General features: G+C 24.9%; 5 protein-coding genes across 5 annotated transcripts; 2 read left to right on the forward strand and 3 right to left on the reverse strand.

The window, feature by feature from the left end:
- Positions 1-2,876: 2,876 nt before the first annotated feature.
- DICPUDRAFT_156510 (uncharacterized protein) lies at positions 2,877-10,770 on the forward strand (the record flags this gene model as incomplete). The annotated part of the gene is made up of 3 exons (XM_003291812.1): positions 2,877-6,209; positions 6,279-6,560; positions 6,631-10,770. 3 exons carry the CDS (start codon positions 2,877-2,879, stop codon positions 10,768-10,770), a joined length of 7,755 nt encoding a protein of 2,584 aa, XP_003291860.1.
- A 45-nt stretch (positions 10,771-10,815) lies between these two features.
- Positions 10,816-11,799, reverse strand: DICPUDRAFT_99161 (uncharacterized protein; the record flags this gene model as incomplete). Its single annotated transcript, XM_003291820.1, has 2 exons — positions 10,816-11,118; positions 11,185-11,799. 2 exons carry the CDS (start codon positions 11,797-11,799, stop codon positions 10,900-10,902), a joined length of 834 nt encoding a protein of 277 aa, XP_003291868.1. The 3' UTR covers positions 10,816-10,899.
- Positions 11,800-12,187: 388 nt separating this feature from the next.
- On the reverse strand, positions 12,188-13,119 carry DICPUDRAFT_82519 (uncharacterized protein; the record flags this gene model as incomplete). Its single annotated transcript, XM_003291821.1, has 2 exons — positions 12,188-12,451; positions 12,802-13,119. The coding sequence occupies 2 exons, from the start codon at positions 13,117-13,119 to the stop codon at positions 12,188-12,190; spliced, it is 582 nt and encodes a 193-aa protein (XP_003291869.1).
- Positions 13,120-13,631: 512 nt separating this feature from the next.
- Positions 13,632-14,891, reverse strand: DICPUDRAFT_156513 (uncharacterized protein; the record flags this gene model as incomplete). Its single annotated transcript, XM_003291822.1, has 2 exons — positions 13,632-14,476; positions 14,735-14,891. The coding sequence occupies 2 exons, from the start codon at positions 14,889-14,891 to the stop codon at positions 13,632-13,634; spliced, it is 1,002 nt and encodes a 333-aa protein (XP_003291870.1).
- A 414-nt stretch (positions 14,892-15,305) lies between these two features.
- DICPUDRAFT_39689 (uncharacterized protein) lies at positions 15,306-15,755 on the forward strand (the record flags this gene model as incomplete). The annotated part of the gene is made up of 1 exon (XM_003291813.1): positions 15,306-15,755. The coding sequence occupies one exon, from the start codon at positions 15,306-15,308 to the stop codon at positions 15,753-15,755; it is 450 nt and encodes a 149-aa protein (XP_003291861.1).
- Positions 15,756-15,830: the final 75 nt, after the last annotated feature.

Raw genomic sequence — 15,830 nt, forward strand, 5'->3', positions numbered from 1 at the left:
ATATGAACCAAAAAATAAAAAATAAAAAATTAAAAAAAAATTAAAAAAAAAAAATTAAAAAAAAAAAAAAAAAAAAAAAAAATAATAATGGAATATTTATATATCCCAGACATCTTAATCTTTTTCCTTAAAAGAAAGTTCATTTAAATATCGGAAATTATGTTAAAGAAATATATTATTTCCTTTTTAATCTTTTAAAATAAATTTTAATATCTTAATTTTAAAAAAAAAATGTCAATGATTAAAAAAAATAAAGATATATATTTTTATTAATTCATTTATTTTTTTTATTTTTTATTTTTTTAAAATTTTTTAATATTTTATTTATAATTTAAATCAAATAATTAAAAGTATTTAAATTAGTTGATTAATGGAAATTGATTTATAAAATGATTCTTATTTTGAAGTTTGAACTAAAATGATATAATAAGTTATGATTACATTACATATCTCATTAATCACCTATTTCATGTATGGTTGATACACAGATAGAATAGGCTATTCAATATTATTCGAAATGATCACCTGGAAGATAAAATGAATAAGCGAAATAAATATCGGTTTTACACATCTTTGGAAGTTGTTGGACAAGATTATTCTCCAACCTAAAAATTTAATTGCTCACTCCATATTCGCATTGTAACTCACCGACCAATTTGGTCTTTGATGAAGTTATTATTGGTAGCGCAATAATTTTTACAAATTGAAACTATTTTCAAAAAAAAAAAATTTTATATTGAGCATATAAACTTTGATTTTATGGGAAAAACTAAACAATACTAGTTTGTTTTTAATTAAAAATTATATTAAAAAAAAAAAAGTGTGTGTGGTGGGATTATAATTTAATTTTTTTATTTATTAATTTTTTTTTTTTAAAAATTTTTTTTTTTTTTTTTTTTTTTTTTTTTCAATCATTCTTTATAATTTCAAAATAACAGAAACAAATAATAATACTTAAAAAAAAAACTATTAAAAAAAAAAAAAACTTATTAAAGGTGAAGATTATAGGGATGGCCATTAAAAGCAACACAAGCTTACCTCGAATCGGGTTAGAAATTAGAAGTGATTATTGGACAGTGATTGGTATGAAAATATAGAAGCTTTAGAAACTAGCCCACAAGAGATACTCCTGCCACTCCTTCCACTCCCAGTTTGGTTATAATCCCTTATATTTACTAAAAGAAATTATAGATTCTTTATTATAATTCAATAATAATAAAAAAAAAAATAAAAAAAAAATAAAAAAAGATAATTAATTTTCACACACAATAATAATAATGATATTAAAAAAAAAAATTGATTCAATAAATTTTTTATAAATAAAAATAATAATAACAGTCTCGCAAGTTTCTGAATCACACACGAATTGATGTTACCGTGCCCAACTTGTATGCAGTGTGGTAAAGCTCATTTAAGTATAAAACACATACCGAAACAAAACAATAACACAATAAAAATACTGATGACTTAAAATAGTCATTCCAAGAGCTAAAAGAACAGTTCTCAGTCTTTTGCAAGGAATTTGCCAATTGGCTCTCTAAAAGGCCCATTGTAGTTTAAGTAGTAAAATGTAAAAAACTGTAATAAATAAAATATTAGGATTAATCTTTTAATACTGAATTGTGCAATCACGGAATCTTATGAGGTAGTGCAATCCGCCCATGAAAAACCACCCTTTTACAAATCATCATTTTTGGTTAACGCCCTAGCAATATTTAAAAGGATTGTTCTAAGGTTTAATGTTTTTTTATAAAACTCAATTCAAACAAATAAACCTCCTTTCATTAAATGATAATAAATTTAGTGAATTTAAAAAAATTTTATATTAGAAATAATATAAAATTTTTTTTATATTTATTTGTTTCTTTTTTTTTAATTTCTCTTTATTTTTTTATTTTTATTTTTTATTAAAACTAATTCACAAATTCAAAAGTTATGTTAAAAACCTGTTCAAATTCTCTCGATTTCTGGTATCAAAAAACAATTGACTTTATTTAGTTTATTTGGATCAAGTTTGATGATATGTTTATGAATGTTAATAAATTTTGAAAGATTTTAAAATGGTTGCTTTGAAATTAAACTTAATTCTAATATTCTTTTATTATTATATGATATATATGGTAATACTTCATTAAAAACTAATGAATTTAATTTTAATTTTATTTCCATACTATTTAATTTATATTAAAAAAAAAATATCAATTAATTTGTGGCTTTGTGAAAAGGAAAATTAAAAAAATTAAAAAATAATACTTTAAAATTTCTGCGCACTCACAATTATAATAATGATATTATAATTTATTCATTACCCATAAAAATGATATTAAATAAAAATTTTTTAAAAAAAAAAAAAGTTTACCATTCGCAATCAAAAATATCCTATTTTTAGATTTAAATTGTTATTTTATATAAAAAATAAATAATTGTATAAAATAAAAAAAAAATAAAAAAATGAAAAATAATTATTTTAAATAAAAAAAATAATAAAAAATCTTTTTTTTTTTTTTTTTTTTTTTTTTTTAATTTTTTTTAAAATTTTTATTTTTCATTTTTTCTTTCTTTTTTTTTTATTTTATTTAAAGTACATTCATTTAATAAACCCCAACAAACAATAAAATAGTATATATAATATCTATAATGAAAATTTATAACAGTAAATAAAATAATAGTCCTTTTTTTTTTTTTTTTTTTTTTCTTTTTTTAAAATTGTACATATATGTCAACACTAGTTTTTTAGTTTTAAAAATATTTATATATTTTTTTTTTAATTTTTTGTATAAATAAATTATAATAGTTTTTAAACATCACAAGCAAACAAATTACAAAAATTTTTATTTATTTGGTTAAATAAAAATAATAATTATATATAAAATAAAATGAATAAAAATAACTCTAATACAACAAATAGCCCAATGAATAATTATTCAAGTGGTAGCAATAGTGGGGGTGGCTCGGGAAAATATGAAAATACCTCATCCCCAAAAACAACAGTTCTAAAAAAGATTAAGGATATGTTTGGTTCTTCAAATTATCAAAGCAATAATCAAAACAACAACAACAATAATAATAATAATAATAATAGTAACAACAACAGTAATAATATTAATAACAATGAAATTAATGAAGAAAATGATTATAGTTACAACTCAGGTTCACTTAGTCATAGTCAAAGCAGCGGAAATTTATCATTATTAAATATTATAAATAATAATAATCAATATTCAATTAATGATATCGAAACTATAAATGATCGTTTAAGAGCAGAATTAAGAAATAACAAATATCTTACTTTGGGAAGTAGAGTGACATTTTTAAAAGAATTTTGTGATTATATAAAGTTTTTTAGAATGGAAAATATAGAACAGGTCTGGAATTGCGCAAGTGATTTAGTTGAAGACAATAAACCAATCGAAGCTCAAATTGTAGCCATGCAAATGATGTTGGCATTAATCGAGAGCAATTATGGTATTTTGGGTGACCTTAGATCTATATTTTATCAAATAATCACCGATAATAAAAGTATAAATATATTACAATTAAGTAATAGTAATAATAATAATAATAATAATAGTAATAATAATAGTCAACAATCTCAACAACTTGTAAATAATCATAACACCACCACCTCAATAAATAATGCAAATTCATCACCTTCATCATCAATTTTATCAAATAGCCACAAATCATTACCACTTATAAACTATCATGCACAATTTAATCAACAACAACAACAAACACTTTTGCAATTAGCCTCATCACCATCAACCAATAATCTATCAACTTCATTACCACACCACTCTTATTTACAACAAGAAATAAACATATTGTCTCCTTCATCATCGACATCAAATATAATATCTCCTCCCCAGCAATTATCATCATCACATAATCAACTACCAACGTCATCACCTCAACCAATTGTAAATGAAAAATCAAACCTATCATCATCACATAACCAATTACCATCAGCAGCTTCACCCTCATCAAATATAGCGTCGCCCTCATCAAATATTGCATCATCTCATTTATCAACAAAGTCATTTCAAGAGCAACTAACCCAACAGATTCAACAACAACAGTTACAGCAACAACAACAATCAAACTTGATTTTATTAAATTCTAAAATTAAAGCATTTGGATCGTTAATAAAGCAGGGTAAAGATATGATTCCATTTGAAAACGAGGTTATTCAGGTATTAATCACATGGTTATCAATTATGTCAAATCATTATAGAAACTCATCAAATATCTCCAATACTGGGTTTGATGATCTTTTAGTGATGATCGAAAATATTATAAAAAATGGTAGCAGTATATTAACCGAAGGTGATATTGCTTCGCTCATCGATGCAATGTGTATACTATGCAATTCAACTAGCTCCATTGGAATTATAGAATCTTGTCTAAACTTCTTTAATATCATTACAAAGATGGTAGTAATACCTCCATCTTGTGTTTCTATGGTAATTGGATCACTTTGTAGAACTGTAAATATTGAAAGTGCTTGTAATTCAAGTTGGGAAACTATGCAAAGCTTACTTGAAAAGTATGGTAATCAAGGTATTCATTCATTATGCTCCATTTTAAATGATCCACAAAATAGAAATACTATAAACTTATTACGTGGCGCTGTTTTCTTTATTGGTATGTCCATTTGGGGGTCTCAACGTATAAGCTCATTACACATTAGTGCTGCAGTGGTATTACCATCACTTTATAACTCACTTTCAGGCAGACAAGAGATTATAGCATATGAAGTAATTTTGGCATTGCGAAGACTAGTAAAGAAATACGGCGGTAATCTTAATGTCGAATGGGATCTAATATTTTTAATTTTTGAAAGAATGCAAAGCTTACTTGTAAATAACACCGATCAAGAAAATGCAAACAACTCATTATTTAAAGTACTCCGTGATACAGTCTCCTATATTGAAGAGCTCGAAGAGAAACAATGTTTTGAAGGTAGTAAAAGTGGATTATTTGAAATTTCAGCTCCCTACTTTAAATATAAAACTGAAGACGCAATTTTGATGGCCATAGATAAACAAAAAACCAAAATTCACCCATCTCATGCTCTTTGGATTAAAAAGATGTCACTTTTAATCGATTTGTTTTATAGAAAAGATCCAAGAACCAGAATTAGAAAGAGGATACTTCTAAGTATAAGGCAAATCTATTTTCAATTTCAACAAATATATGGCGAAGAAATATTGGAAAAAATAGTAGCACCAACATTTATCGACATCTATAGAGATCGTGATGTACATATCCGTACTTATGGTATCGAAATTCTAATTGAAATATTAACCAAATCTGCTGGTCAACTATCTAGTAGTGTTTTTCATCAGTTATTATCAATTTTAGAACGTTCCATAATGATTTCATCCCATAAAGAAATGATAGTTTATTTAGAAATATCAAAGATATCTATTCGTGGTCTTATTCAAATATTTAAGAATCAATTGTTCCATTCACCTCCACAATTATCTCTAGATCTTTGGTCCTTAATCCTTTCTCAAATATCAAACGATAGTCTAATCATTAGACGTGAAGTATTGTATTGTATTTCAAACCTATCATCAAACAAATGGTATCAATTAATCTTTCAAAACCATTCAAGTTTGTTTTTACATTTTTCTCAAGCCAACAACTTTTTAAGTGATCTTTCAAAGATTTTAACAAAATCACCAATGTCACCAAGATCACCAAGATCAATTGAATTAAATAACGATAATAATAGTAACAACAACAACAATAATAATAATAACAATAACAACGAATCTGATAATCAAAATTTTCAAAATGTTGAAGAGGATCTTGATGATATAAGTAGTAATGGTAGTGTTGAAGATAATCATAATACAAACCAACAACAATCACAAACATCAATTCATCAGACAGCAGCAACAGAAAATCAAGCTTTATCATTGTCAACTTCATCTTTACCAAACCCACCCACAGTTAAGAAACAATACAACCCAAATGATGGCGGTTGTTTTTCAAATATTAATATTTGGAATGCTTTATTAGAGCGTTTAGTTAAAGAAACAAATTATGAATTATATTTAATGATTCTTGATATCATTTCAAATCAATTAAAGAATAGATATATTTTACTAGGTTTGGAGAATGAAACTCAATCGCTTGTAAATTTATTATCAAAATCCCTATCTGATAGAACTCTTGGCATTTGTATCAATGATTTCCAAGTAAGTAAATTATTTTTGTGTATCAGAAATTATTTAAAAAAATCATAATATTAATATTAAATTTTTTAGAATTTAGAAAATAATAAAAAAGAAACATTATATATTTTATCATTGGAAATTTTATGTAATTTAATAGCATACCAAAATCCATCATCACCATTTGAAAAATGCCAAAATTCAATTTCGAATATGATCACAACATTAACATTCTGCTTGGGCCAAAAATGGTCAAATGAAAATAGAAGTAAAGTGCACTCAATTTGCTTAAACGGTTTAATGATATCTGCTGTAGATTTCCCATTTAAAATTACTTTAAAACACATTCAAAATATTACAAAATCATTATATTCAGTAAGTTATTAATATTATATAAAAAAAAAAAAACTATTTAAAAAACTAATTTTTAAAATTTTTTTTTTAGATTTTAACAAGTAGTAACACAAATAAAGAAACTTATTTTACAATTTTACAATATTTAAATTTATTAGTTTCCATTGATAACAGTTCGATTGGGCTATCACAGCAGTTACCATTTGAAACATTAACATTTATCTTTAAATTGATTATTCAATTTATTGATAAATCAAGATATAGCTCTTTAATTATTGTTGTAGCATTTCAAAGTTTAATTAGATGGTTTACATCATGTACTCAGTCCACAAGAACCCTATTGGTTAGAAATATTATTAAAACATTGGATAGTCAATTAAGAGAAAAGAAAGATAGTTTGTTAATTGATATCGCTATTGAATTATTAAATCGTTATATTCATACCGATATTGACCCATACCACTATCCAATAAAACACTCGAGTCCATTATTCCAGGGTAGTCAAACTAAAACTTGGTTCCAAAACAGTAGTCCTACATTAATTACAATTAGAACTGGTAGATTAGGTTGGTCTGAAGTTACACTTAGAAAAGCAACTGGCTGCGTATCTTGGCTAATGAGATTCCAAAACAACTTTAATCCATTATTATCCTCGAATAATCTCAATCTCTATAACGAGCTTTCAATGTTAAATGACTATAATCAGCAACAACAACAACAGCAATTGCAACAACAACAACAGCAACAACAACAAATTGATCAAATTTTACAACAAAAGATTATTCAATATCAAATAAATAACCAGCAATCATCGCTAAACCAAAATAATATTTATTTACAACAACAACAACAACTACAATTACAACAACAACAATTAAGACTATTACAACAGCAATTACAGGCTCAGCAGCAACAAACTTCACAATTAATTGTTGAACAGAATTTCAACGAGAAATCAATTCAAAATTTCCAACCATACCCAACCTCATCACCACTACAACAACAATATTACGAACCACCCTCATTTAAAACATTCATTAATCGTAGAAATGAACCAAGTACCCCAAGCTCATCCCCAATTTCAGGTTCTGGCGAGCTCTATCAAAACATCAATACTGGTCAAATATCATTTGCCAAATTACAAAAACAAAAATCACAACAAAAATTCCAACTCTACCAACAACAACAACAACAGCAACAACAGCAACAAGAAAAACAACAACAAAAATCTTTAGTAAAAGATACTTTAGATGAAATTAAAGACTCTGATAAGATTATTGATAGCTTGAATAAATTAATGAAAAAATTAGAATCGTCTTCTTCAAAAGCAAACACAACCGAATCAGCAAAAGAACAATCCTACCTTTCAAAAATCAATTTATCTCATCATCGTTCAAATAAAACCTCACCACATAATGAAAATGATTCATCAATTACAAAATTAGGTTTATCATTCTTACCAAAAGATTCAACTTCATTATCATCAAATAAAAACACACCAACCATTCAATCCTCAAATGATATTCAACTATTATCAACAAACTTTTTAATTTCACCAATGATACAACCAATTGATAAAAAAAATGATAACCAACAAAATGAATTAAAATCATCCAATATTCCTTTATTAACATTAGAATCAAAAAATAATAATAGCAGTAATAATAATAATAATAATATTAGGGAAGTTGGTTTATGTTATGGTGAAAATTATTTAGCCGAAGCAAAAGTACCAAAATTACCGTTGGATAATACAAATACCAAAATCTGTGGCTCAGGTTATAACTACGATAACTCAAGTGTTAATAGCAATGAAAACCTATTCCTAAATAGCAATTTAGAGAGCCCATACAAACTATCTTATGATTCAAATACTGATGAAAATAGCAGCTCAACCCCAACAAGCTATAATAACAATAATGTGCATTCACTTTCGAGATACTATCCTCCACTTCCATCCTATGACGATGATGAAGAGTTATTATCATTCTTTAGCTCCTCAAGCCCAACACAAATGGTATCATCTTCATCAGATTTGAACTCACAGGTTAAATTAAATCTATCAGCTCAACTTTTACTTCATGCTGATCCAAGCTCACCAAATTTAGAGAACATTAATCATTCATTCTTATTTGATGATTATCAACAATCACAACAACCCACTATTCCAATCGAAATCCCTGGTGAAGGTAGTGATAACAATGGTAATAGTAATAGTGGCAGTGGCAAGAATAATCCAAATAAAAATAACATTACCCAAAAAACAAAAAATAGTAGTAACAAAGTTGTACTATTAAATAGTAATACAAATTCTCTGGCCTCATCAAATTCATCTCTTACAAAACCAGAATCCGAAATATTCTCTTTATCTGTTGAAAACGACGATTTGGATCAATACTATAATTATGATAATGGTAATGCAGAGAACTGGAAACCATCAAGGTCAAAGAAAGCCTCCAAACCAAAGAAATCATCAAACAACTCTGTTGGTGATAAACAACATAATCCTATTCACCTATCTACCTCCCCATCAATATCTTCGATTGCAAGTAAAATTAATGAGTTGGAGATTTGTTCTTTAGGATCTACAGCCACCAGAAATGAATGTTTAGTAAAATCCACATCATTTAATATTGAAAGCTCTTCATCCTCCTCAAACCAACAAGCTCATTTAATTTCACCAATTCCTATTTTAGCACAAACTCCCTCACAATCTCCGTTAGGTTCGGTAAAACAAAACCAGTTATTATTAACACCCCAAAAAATCAATATTTCTGAAAGTGCATTTAATATTTTATCTGAAAAAGAAAAAGAAAGTCAATTAGAAAAACCATCGGAAACAAATACAAATACAAATACAAATACAAACAATACAAATATAAATTTTTCCTCATCTTTTAATTCTCAACAAATACAAAATAATAAACCTTCATCGCCACTTAATCAATCTACACCCTCAATTATTAAACAAGACAGCAGTGGCTCACTTTATCATCCAATAATTAGGTCATCATCTCAACAATCACTTTTAACTAAAAAAACAAATAATATTATAGCCAATACCACTTCTATCAACGCAAGTCCCTCAAATCCCAAATCCTATGTTAATAGCAAAGCTTTAAATATTGAATATTTATTAAGTACTAGTCTAAATAACAATAGTAATATAATTAATAATAATATGAATATGAATAATAATATGAATAATAATAATATAACAGCAATATCCCCATCATCTCAATTTGGCAGCCCACATTCAGGATTATCACCTCCACACTCACCATCCCCTCCACCAATCCAACAAGAACCTCATGAACTAGACTATACTATTTTGGATCCATCAATTGTATTTTATCATCTCCATCAATTTTCAGGTGATATCACAACAGAAATTAAAATGGGAAATTCATTTGAACGTTCACTTAGTGTTTTGGATCATACATTTTGTTCTGAAACCTATAAGTTTGGTATACTTTATTGTGCAGCCGATCAAAATACTGAAGAGCAAATTCTCTCGAATAGTAAAGGTTCTCCAAGATACCATCAATTTTTAAACTTGATGGGTGAAACCATTCGCCTTTCTGATCGTCTTGATGTTTATCCTGGTGGTTTAGATAGAACTGGTAAAACCGATGGTGAATATTCAATATATTGGAAAGATAGAATCAGTCAAGTTATATTCCATGTAGCCACTATGATGCCATCCATCGATACCGATAAATTATTTACAAACAAAAAGAGACACATCGGTAATGATTATGTCAATATCATCTTTTCAGAGTCACCCAACCTTTTCAATACTCATTCAAATGATGATGACGATGATGATAATAGTAGCCATTATATTTTAAATCAACACTCATCATCCTCCTCTAGCTCCGACGACGAAAAACTCTCTAAAATTATATCTGGTCAATTTAATTTTGTTTTAATTGTTGTAAATCCTTTAGAAGATGGATGGTATAGAGTCGAAATAAAAAAGAAAAAAGATATCCCAATATTTGGTCCAATTCATAATAATCAAATTATTTCCGCAAAATCTTTACCAACATTAATCACTCAAACTGCTATTAATGCAAACTTAATATCGATGCAATTTGATGGAAAAGTTGACTTTATTTCAAATTTAGAAGAAAGATTAAAACAAATTAAAACAATTAAAGAAAGATTTGCCCAAGATGAAGAAAATAGTTGGCTTGATTTAATTTCATTAAAAAAAATTAACAAATAAAATAAATAATTATAAATTTTTTATAATTTTAAAAAAAAGTTTTTAATTAAAACAAATAAGAAGAAATATAGTTTTTTATTATTTCTATTTTGACAGTAAAATGTAAATTATTTGTTTTTTGTTTTAAATTTAATAACAACATGTATTTGTAACTCCTTCCCATAAATAAACATCAACATTTTTATATATGTCTATATATTTGACCAACCCTAAAGCTTTTAGTACTTTTAAAACAACTCCTGATAGCTTTATATATCTTGATCCTTTTAAGATATTAAAAGTACTTTTATCATTGGAAGGAACACATTTATACATATTAAAGCACAAAGTATCTAATGCTAATGGTAACTAAATTAAAAAAAAATAAAATATTAATTTTTTTTTTTTTTTTGATTATAGTTTTTCAAAACTTACATTTTTCTTTTTTGCATTTAATAATAATTTGAGTACTTGAAGGGTTACATTGTAAATATCATATCTTGAGTAATCTTTTTTTATATCTTGAGTTTGGGAACTGTATCTCATACAATTTTCACATAAGATTGATTCTTTTTCTCCAGTTACATAGTTATGTTCTGAAAAAAAAACTTCATTTAATAAACGCTCAAACTCTCGATTTTGATTTACACCAACCCATTCAAAATAATAGGATCCTACTATTCTAATAACTTTTAATATAGTTAAAACTTCTATTACTTGTTCACACTTTGATAGACATAGATTTAATTGATTTGATAGATCTAAGATATTAAAATTTTTATTTTCTTCATTCTCAAATTTTTTTTTCATTTCTTTAACAATTGATGTTATTTTATAAAAAAATACTGGTTCTTCTTTTCCTTCTACTTTTTTCTTCTTTTTTTCAGAGTTATTGGAACTATTACTTGTAGTAGTTTTAGTTTCACTTTTATTATTATTTCTAATATGACTATCAACATCTTGAAGATCAATATTCTTTGCTGAACTTCTTTTTTTTTTTGAGGTAGCAACACTAGGAGGGTTTTGAATTAATATTGTGCCAAAATCCATTTTTTATAAAAATAAAAATTAAATAAAACTTTAAACAACTTGAAATGAATAAAAAAAAAAAATTAAAATTTATAATTTATAAATAATAAATAAATTTTAAAAAAAAAAAATTATAAACAAAAAAATTAAGTTGTTCAAAAATAGAAACACCCTTGGTAGTTAAGCATTCCTATTATTATCTCAATTATTATTTTTAAAAAATGCGCCTTTATATAAAACTAAAATTTTTTTTTTTTTTATTAATAACTTTTTATTTAAAAAGGAATTTTTTCTGTTTTAAAATTATTTATTATTATAATTGTTGTTGATGTGCATGTTATTGTTATTATTGTAGGGGTTTTTTTTTAAGTTGTTTCCATAATTTTGAAATATTATATGATTCATTTTATTAAGTTGTATCTCCCTCGCCTCTGATTTTGTCAGAGCAGTTAATATTTTCTTCAAAATCTATTTTAATATAATAATCTCCATTTTGAACAATAGATGGTAAATCAATCATTTGCATTTTCGAAAAGGGTTGGGGAATGTTATAATGGTCTTGATAATTAAAAAACACCATTACTATATAGCGCGAGTCAATTTCAAATGATATATTTTTTTTGTTGAACTCTATATTTAATTCACACATAAAATTTTTAATTTTTTTTTTTGGCTAATTTTTTTAAAAAAAAAAACAAAGTATTATTATATTTATTAACGATCGCCAAAATCAAAGAAATTAAACAACATTTCGAAAACCAAAGGTTATATTAAAAAAAAAAACATTAAGAAAAAAACAATTATTGAATATATATGTGCGAGAGTGTGTGTGTGAGTGTGTGTGTATTTTTTATTATCAATGGGTGGGGTAACAGTAAAAAAAACAACAACAAGCAAAAATAGATAAAAAAAATAAAAAATATATAGGAATGGGTTTTATATTGTATTTAAAAAAAAGAAAATGATTGAGATTGTTAATATTTTTTTTTTAATTTTAAATTTAAAATAAATTTTGCTACTTACCATTAAATATTCATAAGCATTAAAAACCACTAAGCACAGAAACAATACCAACATTACTATTAGTAATACTATTTGAACTAGTGAATTTCTATGGAATATAAATAAAAAAATATTGAGTGGTATTATAATAAATAATACTAATGAATTTAATATTGATAGATATGGGGGCAACTTTATGATTGAATTTAAACTATCTACTATTAAACTATACTCTTGCAACGTTAAAACCTCTACAAGTTCCAATGGAAACAATCTAGAATATTCCTTTATTTCACCAAAATACCCAACATCATATTTGATCTGATAGAAATTCATCATTTTTTTTATATATATATATAATTTATTAATATAATCTATAAATTTTTTTTTAAAAAAAAAAAAAAAAAAAAAAGAAAAAAAAAAAAAAGAAAAATAAAGAAAAATAAAGAAAAAAATAAAATATAAAACTATATATTTATAATAATCATAAAATTATAAAAAAAAAAAAAGTTAAATTTTTAAAATTAAAATTATAAAAATTTAATAATAAAAAAATATTAAAATAAAAAATCAATTATCTAATAGGTCAGGTTAGGAAATATTTACTTTTTTTAAACTTTTATTTCTTTTGTTTAATTTATGCAAATTTAAAAAAAAATCTTTTTTTTTTTTTTTTTTTTTTTGAAAATTTGGGAAAAGAAAATTTTTTTTTTAAAATCTTTTTTTTTTTGTCGAATATTTTTAGAAATTATTTTAAAATTTTTTTTTTTATTTTTTTTTTTTAAAAAATAATTTTACAAATTAATACAATGTCTTTGAAACATATAATTATTTTTGAATTAGATATAAATTTATTTTTCAATTAATTTTGAAACTCTTTCAAACTCTTGGCTAACTTGGTTGAAGAGGGTACGTAAATTGTTAAATTCTTCTTTGATATCTTTGGGGGCTGGGGATTCTGAGGAACCTGAAGCAGCGGCAGTTGGTTTTCTTGCGGATGATTTAGCAGCAGATTTTGAAAGTGGTTTCTTTGGAGTGGATGGTTGTTCATCAGTATTGGATTCGGTGGAGGTATTTACATCATTACGTGAAGCAGTAACTTTTTGTTTCTTTTTTGAAGCATCTTTTGGTGAAGAAGTTTCTTCTTTAGCAGCAGTGGTAGTTTGCTTTCTCTTTTTTTCTGCTTTTTTGTTTGATTTTTCTTCTTCTTTTTCTTTTTCACTATCAGTATCGTTTTCAGTTTTGGTTGATTTTTTGGTTTGTTTACCCTTTGATTTAGTTTCTTCTTTTTCTTCTTCCTTATCCTCTTTTTTACCTTTACCTTTACCTTTTGATTTAGTTTCTTTAACTGGTTCTTCAACTTTATCTTCTTTCTTGCCTTTACCTTTTGATTTGGTTGGTTCTTCAGCTTTTTTTTCTTCTTTTTTACCTTTGGTAGTTTTTTTGGTTTCTTTTTCACTTTCACTTTCGCCTTCACTATCGCTTTCACTATCTTCGGTCTTCTTTTTGGTTGGCTTTGCTTCACATTTACATTTTGATAAATATGAGTCTATATCTGCAGTTTTAGTTTGCCAAAAGTACATCTTTAAAGCTTCTTGGAATTTATTTTTACTTCCATGACCATTGTCATCATGTAAAGCTTTTAATAAAGCTGGTAACTCTGATTTTTTTGGGATGGTTCTATAAGCTTCTGATACTGTGGGCATAAAAAAAAAAAAAAAAAATTTTAATAAAAAAATTTTTAGAAAAAAAAAAAAAAAAAAAATGAAGGTTAGATAAATTCATATGGAAATTTTATAATTAAAATATTTTTATGATTTAATTATTTAATATTTATAGGTTATACTATTCTTTAGTTTATTTTTTTTATGCTTTTGGGGTCATAAAATTGGGGTATTAATTATTTAGTAAAACCGATTTTATTATTTTTTTTTTTTTTTTTTTTTTTACTTACCCCTTTTTTGTAAAACATCTTTGCCATCGACTTTTCTATATACAAAGTTTTTGGGAACCCCTTCGATTTTTTCTTTTTCACTTTTGTTTTTGCCAGTGGAAGCATCGGTATTATTTTTTAAAATTGTAACGTGAAAATCATATTTATCATCTTCCATTTTTTTATTTATATATTATAAAATTTTTTTATATTTATCGTTGAATGAAAAAATTAAAAAATAGAAAAAAAAAAAAAAAGGGCGACTAGAACGATTTTTTTTTTTCAAAAATTTTGAAAAAAAATTAAAAAAAATTAAAAAATTATAAAAAAAAAAAAAAATTTTAATTTACCTGTGTTTTTTTTTTTTTTTAAAAAAAAACCAAGGTTTTTGTGTGTAAAAAACGGCCAAATCTTTTTAATTTTTTTTTTTTTTTAAATAAAATTGGTTTGATTTTTTAATATTTTAATATGAAATTGCTCAAAAAAAGTGTTTTATAAAAAAAAAAACAAAAAAAAAAAAAAATAAAAAAAAAAAAGCATGAGTTTTTTAAATTGATTTTTTTTTTTTAAAAACAAAGAAACGATTATAAAGATGGAGGGAAATATAGTAATTAAAAAATGTAATATTCAAGATGTGTTAATACTGCGACATCAAGTCATGTACCCCGAAAAAGATTTAAAATATGTAGAGGTTCCAGGTGATTATGATGAAAGTACTATCCATTTGGGGCTATATGACAACAGAAAAGAAGACGGAGACAAGAAACCAATATCAGTAATGTCTTTGTTTATTAAAAAAGAATGTGGTGATATGCAATTTAGGAAATTTGCAACTATGGTGGAGCATCAAAATAAGGGTTATGGAACAATATTGTTCAATTATGTTTTAAATTTTGCCAAAGATAATAATATTAAAAGAATATGGTGTAATGCCCGAAAAGAAAAAATAGACTTCTATTTAAGAAAATTTAATTTTAAAGAAACAAATCAAACATATACCAAGGATGGCAGAGAGTTTATTATTATAGAATTAATATTATAAATTAAATAAAAATTAATTGTAATTTCAAAAAAGGAATTTATTTTCCCAAAAAAAAAAAAAAAAAAAAAAAAAAGA

The sequence above is a fragment of the Dictyostelium purpureum genome (assembly GCF_000190715.1).
Source record: "Dictyostelium purpureum unplaced genomic scaffold DICPUscaffold_303, whole genome shotgun sequence".
Taxonomy (NCBI): domain Eukaryota; phylum Evosea; class Eumycetozoa; order Dictyosteliales; family Dictyosteliaceae; genus Dictyostelium; species Dictyostelium purpureum.